General features: G+C 33.4%; 2 protein-coding genes across 2 annotated transcripts in view; one reads left to right on the forward strand and one right to left on the reverse strand.

Moving 5' to 3' along the window:
• Positions 1-14,481, forward strand: part of LOC125844869 (immune-associated nucleotide-binding protein 9-like) — a 947,253-nt gene that overhangs the window by 373,616 nt on the left and 559,156 nt on the right. The gene's annotated exons all lie outside the window — the stretch shown is intronic.
• Positions 4,046-14,481, reverse strand: part of LOC125845877 (disease resistance protein Roq1-like) — a 23,671-nt gene continuing 13,235 nt past the window's right edge. Inside the window, exons 2-3 of the mRNA XM_049525371.1 lie at positions 5,546-5,715; positions 4,046-5,153 (exon numbers count right to left, since the gene is read on the reverse strand). Of these exons, the coding sequence (XP_049381328.1) occupies positions 4,046-5,153; positions 5,546-5,715 (1,278 nt within the window). The remainder of the gene's footprint in view (positions 5,154-5,545; positions 5,716-14,481) is intronic.

Below are 14,481 nucleotides of genomic sequence, written 5' to 3' on the forward strand. Positions count from 1 at the left end.
CATCACTGAATTTGCACCCCAAATATTCTGTTTTGGTCCTACTCAACTTGAACCCTTTGGACTCAAGCGTTTGTCTCCACACCTCCAACCTCGCATTAACTCTATCCCGCGTCTCATCAATCAGTACTATGTCGTCCGCAAATAACATACACCACGGAACCTTCTCCTGAATAGACCGCGTCAACTCATCCATCACCAAAGCAAATAGAAAAGGGCTAAGGACTGATCCTTGGTGCAACCCCATCTCAACTGGGAAAAGTTCCGAGTCACCTCCAACTGTTCTAACCCGAGTCTTGGCTCCACCGTACATGTCCTTTATCGCCCTAATATATATCATCGGGACACCTTTTGCTTCCAAGCACCTCCAGAGGACACTCCTCGGTACTTTGTCATAGGCCTTTTCAAGGTCAATAAACACCATATGTAGGTCTCTCTTCCTCTCTCTATATTTCTCTACCAGTCTTCGCATAAGATGAATGGCTTCGGTCGTCGACCGTCCCGAGTTTCAAAATATTTCTTTCTTGGATTGTGAATCATGTCGATTTGCTAAACACCATCACACCTCGTTAAGTCCAAGGGTTGATAAGCGAGTAGAGTCAACTTTTGAGTTAGTTCATTCTGATGTTTGGGACCATGTCCTGTTGTTTCCAAAACTAGACATAAATATTTTGTTACTTTTGTGGATGACTTTTCTAGAATGACGTGGATATACTTTATGAAGAATAGATCTGAAGTGTTTTCCCATTTTTGTGCGTTTTCGCTGAAGTCAAGACTCAATTTAATACTACCGTGCTAAGGAGTGATAATGCTAAAGAATACATGTCAGAATCATTTCAGTCGTTTATGAGGCAACATGGGATTCTCCACCAGTCATCTTGTGTTAATACACCTTCTCAGAATGGAGTTGCTGAAAGAAAAAATAGGCATCTACTTGAGACAGCTCGGGCACAATTGTTTCAAACAAAGGTTCCTAAACAGTTTTGGGCCGATGCAATCTCTACAGCTTGTTTCCTGATTAATCGCATGCCATCTACTGTGCTTGTAGGTAATGTACCCTATAACATTCTTTTTCCAAATAAGTCCCTATTTTCGGTGGAACCTAATGTATTTGGAAGCACTTGTTATGTTAGAGATGTTTGACCATCAGTTTCCAAGTTGGATCCCAAGGCCTTGAAGTGTGTTTTCTTCGGATATTCTCACCTTCAGAAAGGATATCGTTGTTACTCTACTGAACTTGGAAAATATTTGGTATCAATTGATGTAGCCTTTTCGAAGGCTATACCATTCTTACCATTTCTACGAGTCAGGGGGAGGAAGATGAGTGGTTAGTGTACCAAGTTACTAGGGCCATTCCAGAACGATCAAATGATGTTTCTCATACATCGCCTGATTCTTCAATTCAGCACCAATCTACTATTGTGCCTTCAGCGCCAGTTCCATCAGCTCCAACAAGACTGCCCGTTGTTCAGGTTAACTCTAGGAGACGGGAGACTAATGATACCTATGTTGCACCAACTCCTTCGTCATCAGATCCTCCTCCAAGTGATCCTACCGAAAATATTGACCTTTCTATTGCTCTTCGCAAAGGTACATGCACTTGCAAATCCATATATTCCATTAGTAATTTTGTTTCCTACAGTTAGTTATCTCCCGCATCTAGATCTTTGATTGTATCTCTGGACTCTATATCTGTACCCAAAACTGTTAAGGAGGCTTTGAATCATCCTGGATGGTCTAAAGCAATGCTTGAGGAAATACATGCCTTAGAGGAAAATCACACATGGGATCTGGTAGACTTACCTAGTGGAAAGAAAGCAGTGGGAAGCAAGTGGGTATTCACAGTCAAAGTTGGCTCTGTGGCGAGACTTAAGGCTAGACTTGTGGCCAAAGGGTATGCTCAGACTTATGGGGTGGATTATTCAGATACCTTCTCTCCGGTTGCCAAACTCACTTTTGTCTGCGAATTGGCCGTTACATCAGTTGGATATTAAGAATGCGTTCCTTCATAGTGATCTCCACGAAGAGGTTTATATGGAGCAACCGCATGGTTTTGTTGCTCAGGGGGAGTATGGAAAGGTTTGTCACTTGAAGAAGTCCTTGTATGGCTTGAAACAGAGTCCTCGAGCTTGGTTTGGAAAATTTAGCGACGTAGTTCAGGAGTTCGGATTGGAAAAGAGCAAATGTGATCATTCAGTCTTTTATAGGAAATCTGTTACTCGAACTATTCTCCTTGTTGTATATATCGATGACATTGTCACTACTGGAAGTGATTTTGCTGGTATCTCTTCTCGCAAGTCTTTCTTACATACTAAGTTTCATACAAAAGACTTGGGACAACTTAAATACTTCTTGGGAATAGAAGTATCTAGAAGCAAGAAGGGTATTTTTCTATGTTAGAGAGAATATTCTTGACCTACTGGCAGAAACTGGAAAGTTGGCTGCCAAGCCTTGCAGTACTCCAATGGTTCCCAATGTGCTCTTATGAAAGATGATGACTATCCATTTGAAGATCCAGAACGGTATAGAAAGTTGATTGGGAAATTAAATTATCTCATTGTGACTCGTCCAGATATCGCCTTTGCAGTAAGTGTGGTTAGTCAGTTCATGTCCACACCCACAGTCAGACATAGGGCAGCTTTAGAACAAATCTTATGTTATTTAAAAGGAGCCCCTGGACTTGGTATATTGTATAGCAATCATGGACACTCTCACATTGAGTGTTTCGCAGATGCAGGTTGGGCTGGATCCAAGATTGATCAAAGATCTACTACTGGTTATTGTGCTTTTGTTGGTGGAAACTTGGTGTCATGGAAAAGTAAGAAACAAAACGTTGTATCTCGGTCCAGTACAGAATCCGTATAGAGCAATGGCACATTCTACATGTGAAATCATGTGGATACATCATCTTTTAACTGAAATTGGATTGAAGCATTCTACTTCATCAAAACTTTGGTGTGATAATCAAGTTGTGCTTCATATTGCTTCAAATCTGGTATATCATGAAAAAATGAAACATATTGAGGTTGATTGTCATTTTATTCGTGAGAAGATTCAGGAAAACTTGATATCTATGGGCTACGTGAAGACAGGAGAACAAGTGGTTGATTTGTTCACGAAGACATTGCATAGAGCTCGAGTAAATTACCTTTGTAACAAGATGGGCATAATCAATATACATGCTCCAGCTTGAGGGGGAGTGTTACAAAATGTATATAGATCTCNTTGGTACTATTTTCATGTAACCCAAAATAGAAAATCATTCATTAACTCCTACATATATACATACTCTCTCAATTTATATGATATTTTTTTATTCTTGAAATTCAAGCTATGTGAAATTTCATTAATATTTTAAAATATTTATTATTATTACATTAACATAATAAGAATTGCAACTTATGTTTGTTCATAAATATTACGTTCTCGCTAAGATGCAATTCAACCAAAAACATTATTAGTTGTGATTCTTGTCATGTTTATATAATTTTAAAAAAAGGAACAAGAAAATACACCTTATAGCTTGACTTTCAAAAACAAAAAATAACCTATAAATTAATGAAGAGAGTAAAATGTAAAAAAAGAAAATAGGTTAATTATATTTATATTTTGTTGATTGACAAGTAATTTTAAATAACTATTTATGTTTATCCTAAAAATAATACAATTGATTTTGTAGAGGTTAAAAACAAATATCTTAATTTATCTTAGTTTAACTCTTTTTTAAATACGTAATTTTTTGACTTTAAATCAAAATAAATATTAATATATTTATGTTTATTTGATTTTTGACAAATGAACATTATGAACCACCATAAATTTTCGTAAACAGCCTACAAGCACTTTTTAAAAAATTTATACATGTTGTTTATTCCCATTTTATTGATTGAATCGAAAAGACGAGTAATTCGAATCAAACATAAAGATAATTTAGGCGATGAATCTGTTTGACACCCAGAAACTCTAAATCCTGGATCTGCCACTGGGTGTATGGTTTGAAAATGCTTTTAACCTCATTTAAAAGCTTTAATACATTGCCTCATTTTCCTCAAGGCAAGAACAGAATATCGTAAATTAATGACTTATAATTTATAAAATTTCTCTTGATACCGTATTTTCTGTTAAAACATTCAGCAATATCTTCATGAAGCCATATCCTTTTCTTCGGGTATTGTTGTTGCAGTGCAACGCGTCGTCCCATTTCTCGAATCAAATCATGCATCGCAATCCTTTCAAATGATGACTCAAAAAGGAGGGACTTCTCAATCAGGACAGCTATTATTATTTCAGGGTACAGTTTTCTAATATAAGCAGGACCTGGTATAAGGGAACATGCTAAGTCTAGAAAAACTTGCTTATGTGCATCCTCCAGTCCATCACAACTTATCTTAAGCTTTGAAATAATTTCATCTTCTGGAATACCTTTCAGTGCATCTCTCCTCTGCTTCATGCTCCGTCCACACAGGAAGGAACCTATGACTTTAAGCGCCAGGGGAAGGCCACCGGCGTACTGTGCCACCCGTTGAGAGAGCTGCTGAAAATCACTGTTAGGAGATGTTTTTCTAAAAGCATGCCAACTAAACAGCTGAATCGCTTCAGCTTCAGCTAGTAAGCCGACACTATAAGTTCCATCATAGTCCCGAAACAAGTGTTTATCCCTTGCTGTTATAATAATTCTACTGCCTCTACCAAACCAATTACTGTGTCCAGATAACCCATCCAACTGGTCTTGGTGATCCACATCATCAAGAACTACTAAAACCTTCTTAGAACCAAGCCTTTTTCTGATCATATCAATTCCACCATATTCATCAGCTATATTCACAGATTCAACTGTCAACACCTCAGAAACCAGAGTCTTTTGTAGAGACAACAATCCCAGCTTAGCTTGATTTTCTTTAACGTTTACAACAAAACAAGCACCTTCAAATTGATGAGAAATACTATCAAAAATAGCCCTTGCAATGGTGGTCTTCCCAATACCACTCATCCCTAAAATCCCAATAAATCGAACATCTTCACACTCCATCATCAACAGTGAAAGTACAGCTTGAATTTGTGATTCTGCTCCCACAAGAGTGCCACTGATCATTGACTTTCGGCTCAACTTATTAGATATATCTTTCACAATATGTTGAATGCATATAGACTCGTCTCTGCACGAGAGAGAGAGGACAATGACAATCTGAGCAAAAAAGAACTTGAATAAAAGAAAATACACAGACAAATAAAACACAGATAGAGTAAAACAAAACAAAATATTGAAAAAATATTTGAGGAGAGTATGAATGTAATTGGAATCTTCAAATAGGAATTATGTATAGATTGTAAGAACAAAAAGGATGATACTCACTAACTCACCTTACTTACTAGAACAAGTGAACTTTAATTGATCTGCATATTTTACATTTACGAAAGGTGAGGGAGTAGGTGGCATGAGGTTACTTGCAGTTCAATAAGTTCATGAGTTGTACAAAGAAAACATGTGCAAGTGTAACAACCATTATAGAAGAAATGCTTGACAAAATGAGGTAATATAGCTACTGACCCATTGTAAGTAGCGCCATGCAGATCATGGCCAGACAAATCGGCTGCTTCTTTTAAAGCTTTCCTCCAGTTAAGCATCTTGTTGGTGTCACCCTTGAAATTTTCCTCATACCTGGAAAAGGCTTTAGCAAAACTATTTCTCTGGTAGCGTACTTCTGACGGAGTGATGTCCTAGAAGATTGGTACAACTACCCAGGACCGTCTTAATCATTAGCTCACTAAAGCCATCGCTTGGACCCCATATTTTTGGGGCCTCAATTTTTTTTTAAAAAAAAACACTTATATATATTTATTAAAAAAAAATTATATGTACTTTTAATTTTTTTTTTAAAAAAACATATATGAAGTAAAAAAAAATGACAGTTAGTTTTTCCACTTTTTTTTAAGGGTATGAAACATTTTTTGGGAATAATTTCCTTTAAGTGGAAAATTGTGTTTTCTTATTTATCTCCTAAAAGTTTGACCCTATATTAATATTTACCTTATACTCATATTTTTTATTCTCTATTTTATTATTTTTATTCTCAATATTGAACTCTCTCCTACAATTTTCTTTGTTTTACTATTGCTTACAAGTTACAAAAGAACAAAATTTGCTTTCGGATGTCTTCTTCTGTCACCACCCGAGTCTACACCCTGGACGTGGCTGACACTCAAGAACCATTGCTGGTCCCCAAGCAAACCCTCATCCTGGTTGACTACAACCGGAAGACTCACTTAAGCATGCAAAAGCTTAAAACTGAAATAAAATTCAATAAACTCAACTTTTGAAACTTTAACTCAAATGAACAACTTAGAATAAAAATAATATATTCAACTCACTATAAATAGGCACTTAAGTCTTTAAAACTATTAATAAAATAAATGAATAATATAGACTTCTTAACTATACTGACTATCTACGAAGCCTCTAACTGATAAAGATGGAAGTCGGGACAAGACCCATGACATCCTGACTAAATTGAAAAGTAAATGAAATCCTCCGGAAAATAAGGAGGCTCACCATAGCTAACTCGAACTCTCGGATGTATCAACGAATCTCCTGTTGATGATCCTGAATACCTGTGTCTGCATCATGAAAAGATGCAGGCCAAATGGCTTCGTACGTGAAATGTACGAACATGGAAGGGGAATTCTAAAAGCCTAACATAAGCTTGAAAGAATCTGAAAGAAACTGAAGAACTTACTTGGCTCAACTCAACTCAACATAACTGAACTCATTTCATTATAAAGCAGTTTAAAACAAGTGCAGTATAAAGAAAAACTGTTGAAAACATGCTGTCAATTCATAATCATAATATCATAAAAAGACAAACCATGCTCCCTCTCAAAGTCTACTTGTGCAATGCATGAATGAAGTCTCATACCCCCATTCACACTAAGTAGAACCCCTTGAGAAACCATGCTACTACTGCTGTGGGAGTTTCTCTAACCGACAACCATCACTTAAGAACTATAGTGATGATACATCGCTTTACCTCACGTGTCGAGGCCCATCTTATACCTTGCCGTGATATAGGAAGCTAACTCACTAAGTGGATCCACTAGTCTATGCGAAAAGAATTCATCTAAAAAGTATGACCCTTTTCTATCTATGATGGCTACATGGTTTATGGGGGCTGTGAGTTATTTGAACTCTCTCCCATATTAGTGCTCAATACTACTCCCAAAATATACTAGCTCTTTATGTTTTTAAAACATACTTCTTTCTGCTGATTTGAGATAATTGCTCAAAAACTTAGCTCAAAGGCTACCTTGGAAATCTCAATTTCCTCTCTTGCTTCATTTAGAAAATATTGCTCTTTTCTGAAAACTAGCCCAAAGGCTCCTTAAAAATTGAGGTTTCCTTTCTTGTTTAAATCTGAAAACATTTTAAACTCTTTGGGAATACATAGTCCCCGACCATATACTTTTGAAGAAAAGGACTCAAACTTTTACTCTTTACTCTTTACTCAACTCGATCTTTAAGTCTTAACACAAAGTTAAAAGCATTTTGCAAAAGACTTCTTGAAAAGACTCTAAGAACTTCCTAGACTTGGCTCTTGACTTTTCTTGAATTTGAATTTATGGATTCAAGGTTCATGATCTCATGTTTATGGAGGATCTCAATAACAATATAGCAATTCGATAATTAGGAATAGAACTTTTAAAAGAAACACGAACTTAAGACTCAAAATGAACTTATCTCAAGAATATTCAAATCTAGGGGAAAAATCCTAGATTCTTCTTTTACTGATTTAAACGTAGATGTAGGGCATGAGGACGAACTAATCCAACACTATGATAGTCTTACATACCTAGAAGAAAAAAATTCTTGAAGCATCTTGAAGAAGAACTTGATTAGAAGCCTTGAAACCCTAGCTTGAAGGTAAACAATCAAGAAAACCTTTCTTGAGATTCTCGAGTTAGTTTTCTTGAAATCTCTATGGCCAAAAAATATGATTTTCATGAGTAAAGATGAAAATCTTATTGTTTTGAACTTTTTATTTGTCAAGAAATTCGTTGATGGTTTTCTTGGAGGTAAAAAGACAAAAATGATTATTTTCAATATATTCCCGTCGGCTAATACGTAACAGCACTGTATAGGTTACTAAAATAGTCGCAACTTTTTACTCAGATATTGGATTGACGTGAAATTGGTGTGGTTGAAAAGTAGATTCAATTACCTTTAATTGGATAGGTTATGACTCACGTAACACTTAATATTCTAAGAGATATGGTTGTTTAAAGTTTACCCAAGCAGAATCTTACATCAAAACTTAATGAAACTTCAAGAACACTTATCAAGAACTCATCGAGAACTCAAATCTTTAAATTTCAAGAACCAAATTACGCTGAATAAATCATGATTGGTGTGTGGGTGAAAGAACCCAACATTATGTAAGCTTACATACCTCTTAGGGATCAAACCTATGGCGACAATCCGCAATAACTCTCAAGAACGTCGACGAACGCCTTCATCCTTTCCTCTTTTCTCCTCTTCTGTCTTCTTTTCTCTTCTTGAACTCTCAACTAAAACCCTAGGCGTAAACTAGGATTATAGAACAGAACCTAATCAGATTATACCCTTAAAATATTACTAAAATGAATTAAATTTGATTGGGTAAGGAAAAGACCAAAATACCCCTCACTATTTCCATCTAACTTACCTTAATAAGACAGTCTAACTTCAAAAGGTCATATCTCACTCACCCGACCTCGAAATTGAGCAAACATAGTGGCATTGGAAAGATAATTCAAAGACCTTTCATTGGGTACCTTGTAGCCCACCTAAATTATCTTGCAATGAAATTTATGGTCTTTTGAAGTCAACCTAAAACTCATACTTAAGTATAACTTGCAAAATTTCAGATTTTGCTATTTCCAATTTAATTCTTTTTCGAACTCAAGGTGCTACAACTAGTGAACTTAACACTTGTTAATTTTTAATTTGTCGGTAAATCCTACTCACAACAAAGGATGATTCAAGTCTTAGCTCAAAAATTTTCTTGGGTGCTACAATATCTCCTCCTTGGGATCATTCGTCCTCGAATGACGACTGTACTGGGTATGGAATGGGGTTTCTCTTACTAAGGTCTGAGTCTAATGGTATGCTCTTACTATATACAAGTTTAACCCAAATCCTTAAGTTCAGATTCTATACATCCCTATGGGAAATCTCATCCCAAAACTATTACTCTTTACCACCACATTCAAGCTTAGTACTCTAACAACTTCATTACTAAAAGGACCTCTAAAAAGATATCCCCCAAACTCTTTGGAACTCATCACTATCTTACTCTCAAACACTTGACTTGATCTCTCATCTTATCATCTCCCCCCTTAGGTCTAAAGCTAACACTTTAAGGCTATGGGCATATTCCATCATCTCTAAATGGTCTACCTCTTGTTGGTCTTTTTACTCTTGTGACTTAGCCACACTTATGGCTGGCAACAAAACCGAAACCGGGACGACTGGTTCGGGACGGACAGAAACCTAAACGGAACCGGTCACCATGGGCCGGAACCGGTCACCACGGGCCAGAATCGGTCACCACGGGTCGGAATCGTACCGGAACTGGTAATTCCGGAAAAAAATATGGCATACTCGTCTCGGTAACGGGCCGGACCGGAAACTGGGTCCCAACGGATATAATTTTTTTAAAAAAAATTATTAAAATTAAAAAATTAGGAACATTAATCAAATAATATTAAAACTTTTATAATTTTAAAGTTAAAATTTATACTTTCAAAGTTTTAAATACAAACTTTCAAACTTTAAAAGTATAGACATTTAAATTTCACACTTTAAAAGTTTGAAAATTTAAATAATAAAATTCAAACTTTAAAACTATAAAAGTTTAAATTTCACACTTAAAAAGTTTGAAATTTAAATTCAAACTTTAAAACTATAAAAGTTTAAATTTCACCCTTTAAAGGTTTGAAAATTTAAATTCAAATTTCAAACTTTAAAACTATAAAAGTTTAAATTTCACCCTTTAAAAGTTTGAAAATTTAAATTCAAACTTTAAAACTATAAGGGCCCATTTGGCCATGCGATATGGTATCATGATATGAAATCATGATATGGTATCATGATATGGAATCATGAGATGAAATTGAAGGTTTGTTTGGACATGCGATATGGAATTTTTGTGTTGTATATTTTCTCATAAACATAAAAATCCCATAAGTTGTAAAACTATTAAAATAGCCCCAATTGTTTATTCAATCTTATCAAATAAACAAAAATTATAAAATCGCATAATAAATTATTACAAAGTTATTTGTTCTTCAGTTAAATAATTGTTTCATCTAACTTTAATTTAATTAAAAAAAATTGAACATAAATTGTACTTGATATGTTCATATCTCTCAACTACTCTTACAAATAACCTATAAAGTAGAAAAAAAACATACATTAGTGAGTAAATATTAACTTAGAAGTTAAATGCACTAAGATAAAAATTAACAAACATCACTAACTTCTAACTATTTACAAGAAAAATCAATAGTTAAATATTATTGAATAACGAAATTTTAAAAAGTTACCACAAGTTTGAGTCAAAAACACTTCTATTAAAATTTAATCAAAAAAATTATAACTAGTCCACTTGACTAAATATTAATAACTAATTGATCAAATTTTCCTAAGTCCTCAATCAATTGGACTTGATATCCTTCAGTCATGTGAACGAACATTTTGCAAATATTAAGATTAAGAAAGTGCGGCACCGCCAATGAAAATTTTCTTTTATCAATATTATGCTTAGTCATAAGATTAAGACGTTTTTTTTTATTATGAAAAATCAAAAAAATATTACTCCCTTCATTCTCATTTATATTCACCAAATGAATTTCTACTTTATCATTTATATTCATCAAGTTTAAAGTAATAATAAATTTTATATTGGTGAGAATAATAAATTTTAAAAAGTAATGATGTGATTATAAATTTTATTTACATATGAAACAAATGGTTAGTAGATACAAATGTGGGGTTGTTTTAACAAAATATAAACTCATGGATCAATTATTGTATAAAAATATCTCAAATCATGATATGGAATGGTATCACCTCTCATGATATGGAATCATGAGATAGAATCAGCGTAAAATCGCATGTCCAAACGCTGATTCCATCTCACGACACCATATCGTGATATGGTATCGCATGGCCAAACGCCTACTAAAACTATAAATTTCACCCTTTAAAAGTTTAAAATTTTAAATTCAAACTTTAAAACTATAAAAGTTTAAATTTCACACTTTAAAACTTTGAAAATTTAAATTCAAGAGTCAAGACAATAATAAAAAAAAATTTAAGGCGAATAGCCTATACTTTTATTAATATTAATTGAATAGTACAAGTTGAATTACAAAATATTAGTACAGTATTAAAAAATCTAATCTACACAGCTACCTTCTAGGAAGGGTTCTGTTTGAATTAGACCTCGAATTATTATACTCATACTAATAGACATTTAAATTTAATAGTTCATGCTACCAAGGAAATCTTTTTTTAAATCATTTAACATTTCTCTAGTAACATGCTCTGGAATTGGTTGATTAGCTAGTTCCTCCATTGCATCAATGTCGTTGTCACTAAAATCTTGCATTATTTCATCAACGTCATTTTCAAATTTGGTCGGTAAAGGTGAAAGACCATAACTCCTTCTCTTGCCATTAATCCAATCTCTAAATAGTACCGATATCTCCAAGCTATCTGTTGCTAATGAATATCTATGCTCTCCAATTTGAAATCTTGCTGCACTAAAAGCGCCTTACGAAGCTACTGAAAATGCTTAAATAGCTAACACATCTCGAGCAACCGGTTGAAGTATTGGAAATCCCTGGTCGCGATTGCTCCACCATTCTAGAAGATCAATAATATTAGGTTCTGTATTTTGATTAATATATGCATCAAAATCATTTCTATCATTATGAGAAAGTTCAATATAAGAATCTATCATATCATCAATATCATCTTCATTATTATATCTACTCCTAGAACTTTGAGGCTCTTCATTACATACTACATTCATTATATTAGAATTATACAAGTCATACAATTTTCTAGCTTCAATTTTTATACTATCTTTAACATCTTGACAACTAGGTGTTTCATCATCTTCACTATCAATACCCAAATTAAAATATATTTTATCAACCATTCATGATGCACCTTCATCTTTGTAATGTGGGTTTAACAAATAAGCGGTTAAATAAATTTGAGGAATAGGAATAACATATTTTTAAAATTTTTCAATCATTTTCTTAACAGATTCTTCAAATCTTGGTTTATTTTTGAATTTATAAAATTTACTAGAAATAACACAAATATTAGGTAAAACAGAGCAAATAGTTGGATAATAAAGTGCAGATATTTTTTTGTAGTTACATAAAAAACTTTTAAGAATTCTGTAAGTTCTTTTATGTCATTCCAATCATTATCATCAAGTCTATATGTCATATTTGAATTATGAGCATTCCAAACAATTTGTAAAGGTTTTCTATATTCATAAGCGACTTCAAGCATTTCATATAAATAATTTCATCTAGTACACACTGATTTTGGAATTTTTCTAGGTAGAAGATTAAATTCGCGACAACAATTTTCAAAATCTCTGCGTCTAGACTTAACTTGACATTTAAAAATAAAATGACATGCAATTTCAACTTTTATGCAACCATCATTATACATTGTTATACTATTTCTAACAATCAAATTATATATGTGTGCAGCACACCTAATATGAAAGTCATCAACATAAATAGGGCAAAGAGACGGTTTTAGTATTTCAACAGTAGTTCTATTATTAGAAGCATTATCTAAGGTGACACTACTTATTTTATCACAAATTTTATAGTTTTGTAAAGCATCTATAATTTTTTGAGCTATATAACTACCAGTTTTATGCATTTCACAACATTTATAACCTAAAATTCTTTTTTGCAAAGTCCAATTTTCATCAATCCAATGTGCAGTAATAGTGAAATAATCATTACCATTTACACTACGACCCATATCAGAAGTAATAGCTATTTTACAATTATTATAATAAAATAAACAACGAAGATATTGAAAATGTTGAGCTTGATAATCAAATATTGTCTTTTTAATTGTATTTTTAGTAAAACCTTTAAAATGTGGATTATACACAATTTGAATATAATGAATAAAACCGGGATTTTCAGCAAAACTAAATGGCAAACCCATAACAACAATCATTTTAGCTAATTCTTCAAGATCTCTTTCTCTACTATATGACCGCTGTATACTAGAGCCCGAAACATTAGAAGGATTTAATTGTGTTTGGACCATATTAGAGCCCTCTACTCCTACATTTTCAGGAAGGGTGGTACCATTCTTTTTAGCTTCAGCTACAGCTTTAGCATGCAAAAATTCATTTTTACAACATGACATTAAATGATTACTCAAATGTCCCGTCCCACCCTGTTTTCCTACAGTTTTATGATTCATTCTATGTTTACATTTATTACAAATCGCTTGTATTTTATCTTCATTCTGAGTCATAAATTGCCACACAACTGATTTTTTAGCACGTTCTACCTTAGTCCTAGAATGCACGGGGGACAGGAGCAGGATAACGAAAGGGAGCGGGAGGGGAAGAGGGATTGGGAGTGGGAGTAGCCGTAGTTGGCTGAGTTTCATCATCATCATATTCATCAACATTATTATCAAAACTATCAATATAATCATTAACATCATCATGTTCATCAAAATTTTCATCATCTTTAGGTAATTCCTCATCAAAATTACCAAACCTTCTTTGTAAATGTTCATGATAAGTATCTAATCCACTATTACTATCAATATTAAAAACAATATCATCAACATGCGTATAATCATCCGTATTTATTCTTAATTGAGAAGTTTTTTTAGTTTTAGATTTAGAAGTACTACCGATTTTTTTATTTTTCTTGGATTTTGAGGTAGATAAATTAGTGAACGAATTAACTATGGTTGTTTTACCCTTTTCAATAATGTTTTTTCTGAAATCCATATTCAAATATAAAAAGTGAGTAAATTATATATAATACGAAAATGTAATGTAAAGTTTTAAACAAATAAATAACTAAATAAGTAGAGACTAGAGACTAATTACTCACAAAATAAATAATTAAATGCAAACAAATAAATAACTAAATGAAAAGTGAGTTGGAACGAATGTACCAAAAAGTAGACGTGTATGATCGGAAGCCGAAAATTGAAAGTTGAATTTTGAAGCTCCAATTTACAAAGACCAAATTCGTAATTTTAACGAGAATAAGAGATTAGAGACTAATAGAGAATTGGAGAGTAGAGAGAGTAGAAGATAATATTTTTGTGAGTGAAAAGAATGAAAGATTGGGGGTATTTATAGTTTAAAAAAAGAATGAAAATGTAGTTTTTAGAAGGTTGGGGTATTAAAAAAACTTTGGGGGGGGGGGGGG

This window comes from Solanum stenotomum, chromosome 11, assembly GCF_019186545.1.
Source record: "Solanum stenotomum isolate F172 chromosome 11, ASM1918654v1, whole genome shotgun sequence".
Lineage (NCBI taxonomy): Eukaryota > Viridiplantae > Streptophyta > Magnoliopsida > Solanales > Solanaceae > Solanum > Solanum stenotomum.